Source organism: Sinocyclocheilus rhinocerous, unplaced genomic scaffold (assembly GCF_001515625.1).
Source record: "Sinocyclocheilus rhinocerous isolate Xijiao unplaced genomic scaffold, SAMN03320098_v1.1 scaffold1300, whole genome shotgun sequence".
In the NCBI taxonomy this organism is placed as follows: Eukaryota; Metazoa; Chordata; class Actinopteri; order Cypriniformes; family Cyprinidae; genus Sinocyclocheilus; species Sinocyclocheilus rhinocerous.
The window spans coordinates 1122836-1128697 of NW_015666578.1; the positions used below are offsets into that span (position 1 = coordinate 1122836).

Consider the following 5862-nt stretch of genomic DNA (forward strand, 5'->3'; position numbering starts at 1 on the left):
ATCTATCTATCTATCTGTCTATCTATCTATCTATCATCTGTCTATCTATCTATCTATTTATCTATCTATCATCCATCTATCTATCTATCTATCCATCTATCCATCCATCCATCCATCCATCCATTCGTCTATCTGTCTGTCTGTCTGTCTGTAGTCAAAAGGTAAAAATGTAATTGTGGACACAAATGTTTTTCATAAATATCAGGTTGCAGCACATTGTCGCATGTTCAAACAGTTCATTAATTAATTTCTACAGTTCATAAGTTTTTGTTGGTAAACTATTTTTTATGTTAACTTTTACACTTGATTTATTTATTTTATTTTATTTTATTTATTTATTTTTTGCCGAAACAGCATTATATTGCCTACAATACAATTTAAATATGTTTTTAAAGTTGCTTTTTAGCTATTGGGACAAGTATTTCCTAAAACATTAACAACAACAAAAATGTGTTAAATTAAATGTATGTTTACTGTAGAGTGACGTTTACCGTTTCCGAAAGTTTGTGGTCAAAATCAAGGCATTTCAATAGGATTCCACCCATAAAGCATCCGCATCGTTTTGTATGATTTTGAAGGGGTCAGATTAACATTTCGAAAATTTTCTTTGATATTCAATAACAAATGGGTTCAATGTGCAATGAAAATATACCCTAAGCATAGTCCAAAAGGACTATTTAATGCTTATTTGATGATCAGAAACTTGGCTCGTCCAGTCACAGTATGCAATAGATACTATTAATCCTAAACACAGAAGATTTGTTGACAAAAGAGTTAAATGTGGTAAAGTCTGTCAAACCTTGAGTGGTCTGTCTGTGTAGCACCAGCTGCTCTGCAGATCTTTCTGAAGAATCTCAACATCCGAAACGATTACCTGGCATCTATTTTGAACAAGATCCCTGATCGCTTTAGTCTGATCTGAACGTTTTAAGTTGCACGTTTCATCGTGAGTTATTTTTGCTTCTTTCTTTCTCTTGCTGTACTCTGTTGTAGTCCCGCCCACACCGATAGCTCCGCCCCAGCTGCTGCGCTCTGGCCCCACCTACCTGATCATCCAGCTCAACACTAACTCTATAGTGGGCGACGGGCCGGTGATCCGCAGAGAGATCGTGTACCGGGCCAGCCATTCGCCCTGGTCTGAAACGCACGGAGTCAACTCACTGACGTATAAAGTCTGGCACCTGGAGCCAGATACCGAATATCGCATCAGTGTTCTCCTCACGCGGCCCGGAGAGGGTGGGACCGGCCCGCCTGGACCCCCGCTGGTCAGCAGAACCAAGTGTGCCGGTGAGCGGACTCTCTTTTCTTCCTCGTTAGTCAGTTATTATATGTGTCATTAAAAATGTTTAGTGTTAAAACGCACTTGAGACCACTCAAGTGTGAAGTTGTGTGGATTCTTATGAAAATCAGTGGATTTCACCTGTGGTAAATGTGACTGTCAACTGTTTTCGGACAGATGTTCAAGGCACCACAGTAAATTAATTTACTAAGGTTTTACAGTTTTTTTCCCCAGTAACCATGGAAGCACATGCATGAGATTATGGGATGTCATAGTAATGCTGTTACATGGACTCTAGCAGATAGATGAGCTCAAAGATAACAAAAATGGACTAAAAATTTTGAAAACCACAATTTAATTTAGTTCAAATTGAATCAAGGATGAGCCAAACAGAGTCAAGTCGTCTTGTATAATCAAATTTTGGCTTTATTCTCTGGTCCTCTGAGGAGCGTGTGTTGTTTGTCTGGCTGAAGTAAACTGGACACAACTGTAGTATAAATGCACTTGTGTTGTAACCTTGCTTTTGGACTTCGTAATGTATCAATGTCGAAGGTGCTCTGAGACTCTATTCATCAGAAGAACATGGTCCCTGAACATTTTTGGTATCTGATGTTTAGGCTGATTTGGTGCAGATGTACAGTACAGGCGCATTACTGCTCTGGATGTCTGTATTAATCTGCATAATTTCACAAGTATTTCTTTGACTATTTATATTACAATATAATACATCTTTCTCTCTACTCAAGGAGTTATTTTCATGTAGGTACTGTATATTACTAACATACAGATGACCTTATTATTATAAACAAATACATACATACTGTGTGTGTCCTGGTAGTGACATCAGTTCAAACTAATTCAACATCCATCTCTGAATATTATGTATTATATTATATTATATTATCAATATTTATGTAATTGTTTTAAAGATATAATGGATTATTAGGCATTGTGAATACCTTTTAGAATATATTATATTTACAGACGTTATTGAAAGTGGTACTAAACGTTGATTAAATCAGAAATATGCTAAATTAACATTTCAAAAAATATTAAGACATTCTATATATTCAAAATCAACTTGTACCTCATTAATATTACACAATAGACACTGCGGGCCAACATACACACACTTGTTCTATTCTGTCTGCCTCTTTGTTTCACTGTCTTCATCAATCATTCTTGTTTTTCCTGTCTTTGGCCTTTTTCCTTTGCTCTGCGTTTTTTTTTATATCATTTATATCAGAGGTCAAACTTGAGTTCTCAGCGGATGTGTCTCTGCTGTCTGCTGTGTGTGTGTGTGTGTGTCATATCCAGCAGTTAGGCCATTCCTCATCAGGCCTGTGGGAGTTTCAGTAGATGTGTCTCATTAATTAGTGTAATCAGCTTGATTTGTCTGGAGGACTCGGAGGGAGGGCAGAGGTGCGGGTCTGCAGGCTTGACTGGACACTGACTGTCTCAGGCAGCGAGGCGTGTAAACATGAAGACACGTTTCACCCCCCAAAAATCTAAAGAAATAAACATAAGGCATTATAGAAAAGGAAATCTATTTTTATAGAGTTTTTGCATTCAACATTATTTTCATAACAACTGTATCTAAATTAGCATAGCTATAATACAAAAACATTTCATGTTCATTACCATAATGCATTTTACTTTTGTTTGTTACACAAAATGAACTAGTTTAATAGTTTGTTTATTTATTATTATTTTTTTTTTGTAATTTGCATATTTTCAATACTCATTACTGGGATTATTATTTGTATTTATTCACTGACTCACTCACTCACTCATTCATTCAATATTATAATAATTACCTTTTTGTAACCTATATATACTGTATATACAGTGGGTACGGAAAGTATTCAGACCCCCTTAAATTTTTCACTCTTTGTTATATTGCAGCCATTTGCTAAAATCATTTGTTATTTTTTTTCCTCATTAATGTACACACATTATCATTATTAACTAGTTGCTTATTAGCGTGCATATTATTATTGGCTGTTTATTATTACTTATAAAGCACTTATTAATACCTTATTCTGCATGACCACATTTTTAGATCCCTTAATCTAACCCATACCTAACCTTAACAACTACATTATTAACTATTAATAAGCAGCAAATTAGGAGCTTATTGAGGCATAAGTTGTAGTTAATAATCAGTTAATAGTAAGAATTGGTCCCAAACTAAAGTGTGACCAAAAGTAGTTTTAATGCATTGTATGATCTCATGAATAATTATAACCACACTTATAAAACATCATAATATCTATTCATTGTTACACCTTCAGAAAGCCAAATGCATTAAAACACGACAAACAAACAATTTCAAATGTAACAAGGAATCTGCAAATATTACAATGCATTTAAACCTTGGTTACAATTATTTAGGAAAATATATAATGCGTTATAACATAATTATGAATACATTTATGCATTATCCATAAAGTGTTACCAGATTGTTTCTTAGTCTTAAAATCTTAAAATGTGAAAAAATGAACTGGAGATGTTTTGGCAGGACCTCTTTTTCATATTTATGTTTTCAGTTTGAAAGTATAATGGCAGTGTTTATTCATCAGTGTGCTTTGTTGTAGAGCTCCTCGTGTTGTATTGCCAAGTGCTTTTATTTTTACGGACACGCAGGACTCACTGGGCTCGTCTCCTGTCTGTCTGTCTGTCTGTCTGTCTGTCTCTGGGTAGAAACGCTCGTCAGAGTGAGAGAGAGGGAATTAAAGTGACAGGAAAGACAGACGAGGACCCCTGCCTTCACACATGACATGTGTAATTAACTCATGGCAGCTCTAATCGCATCTGCACTGAGAGAGAGGAAGCAGAGCTTCATGAAATGCTAATTTATATGTAATAATAACTCTTTGAATTACCTATGAAATGTACTTTAACAGCTCTGTCTCTCACGGCTTTAGAGTTCATACATGTTAGTGAGAGTCAGCCGTTCTCTCTCCGGCTTCATCCATCTGTCAGGTCATGTATTGCTCTGTTTCCCAGGGAAAAACATTATTTTATGATTGTATGAAGAACCTGTGAAATCTAATTTAGAGAGATCTGTGTCTTATAGTCCATATCTGCTAGCTTCGAGGTAGATGCTTGTGTACTAAAATCTGGAAATTTGTTGTAGACTTTTGTGAGCCTAACTAAGATGACAGACGTGGACTTTGGTCAAGGTATCTTAAGCTGCTTTTCCATCATCGGGCCAAATTCTTCTCGTTGTTTAATTGTTCCATTCTGTCCTGAGATGGTTTCAAATCCGTAAATAAACTGTAAATATAACTTTACCTTACCATCCTTATAACCATTCGATGCATGATGGTGGAAAAGAAGCTTAAGATACCTTGTTTTGACCAAATTCTATCATCATGTATCATGTATATCAGGGGTGCCCAACCCTGTTCCTGGAGATCTACCTTCCTGCAGAGTTCAGCTCCAACCCTGATCAAACACAGCTTGTAATAATCCAAGATGTCAGACAAGCCAAGAAAAATGCTGATAATATTTAAATAATTCAATACTGCAGGGTATTGAAAACAAGCATTATTACTATTTTATTATGTTTGTTTTAGGCTTATCAGAGTATTGTGCCATTAGCTTAGCAACATGTTAACAGCAAACTCAAGTGAAAGTGTGAAATGTGCATAACTCCGTGCCTCTTCTCTCTCCTCAGAGCCCATGCGTCCGCTCAGAGGACTGACGGCGTCGGAGATTCAGTCCCGTCAGCTGCTGCTGCAGTGGGAGCCGGTCGGCTACAACCTGACGCGCTGCCATACGTACTCGCTGTCGCTCTGCTACCGCTACTCCACGGCCGCGGGGGGCGGAGCCGGCGGGAATAACGCCACGGTGAGGGAGTGTCTGTCGGTGGGGCGGAACACCTCCCGCTTCACGCTCCGGGACCTGCCTCCGTTCCACGCCGTTCACGTGCGGCTGGCGCTGGCCAATCCTGAGGGCAAGAAAGAGAGCCGAGATCCTAAGGGCAAGAAAGAGAGCCGAGAGGTCACCTTTCAGACCGAGGAAGACAGTGAGTATTTATTAATTTATGCAGTAATGTAATGGGAATTACTGTACCTTTTTGTAACACTTTACATGAAGCTTTTATATATAATGCATTATAAAAGTATTTGTAATTGTGCATTAATGCATTGACTGTGTCTTGTAATGCACCTTATAACATGTATGATCGCATGAATAATTATATCCACAGTTATTATACATTATAATATATATATATATATATATATATATATATATATAGACATTTTCACACCTTTGGAAAATATAAAGCATTAAACCATGGCTAACAACCAATTTCAGATGTATAAAAACATTTGCATGTTAACTTTGGTTACAATTATTTATGAAAATATATTATGCATTATAATGTATATTATGAATACCTTTATAATGCATTATACATCAAGTAAAGTGTAACCAGATGGTTTTGCATTATGGTAATTCATCTGTGCATGTTTCATTTTTATGTTTTGTTTATGACTTTCTGGTAAAAAAAAAGTCAGACTTCTGTTTGGAAATTGTATGCAGGACTTGTCCAATCATTTGGTGTTTTGATA

The 5862-nt window shown here is 36.6% G+C and overlaps 1 protein-coding gene across 1 annotated transcript in view; it reads left to right on the forward strand.

Annotated features, from left to right (window-relative positions):
• The window catches only part of LOC107732911 (receptor-type tyrosine-protein phosphatase U-like), a 297899-nt gene that overhangs the window by 196551 nt on the left and 95486 nt on the right, over positions 1–5862 (forward strand). Inside the window, exons 7-8 of the mRNA XM_016544352.1 lie at positions 994–1287; positions 4962–5312. Coding sequence (XP_016399838.1) covers positions 994–1287; positions 4962–5312 — 645 coding nt within the window. The remainder of the gene's footprint in view (positions 1–993; positions 1288–4961; positions 5313–5862) is intronic.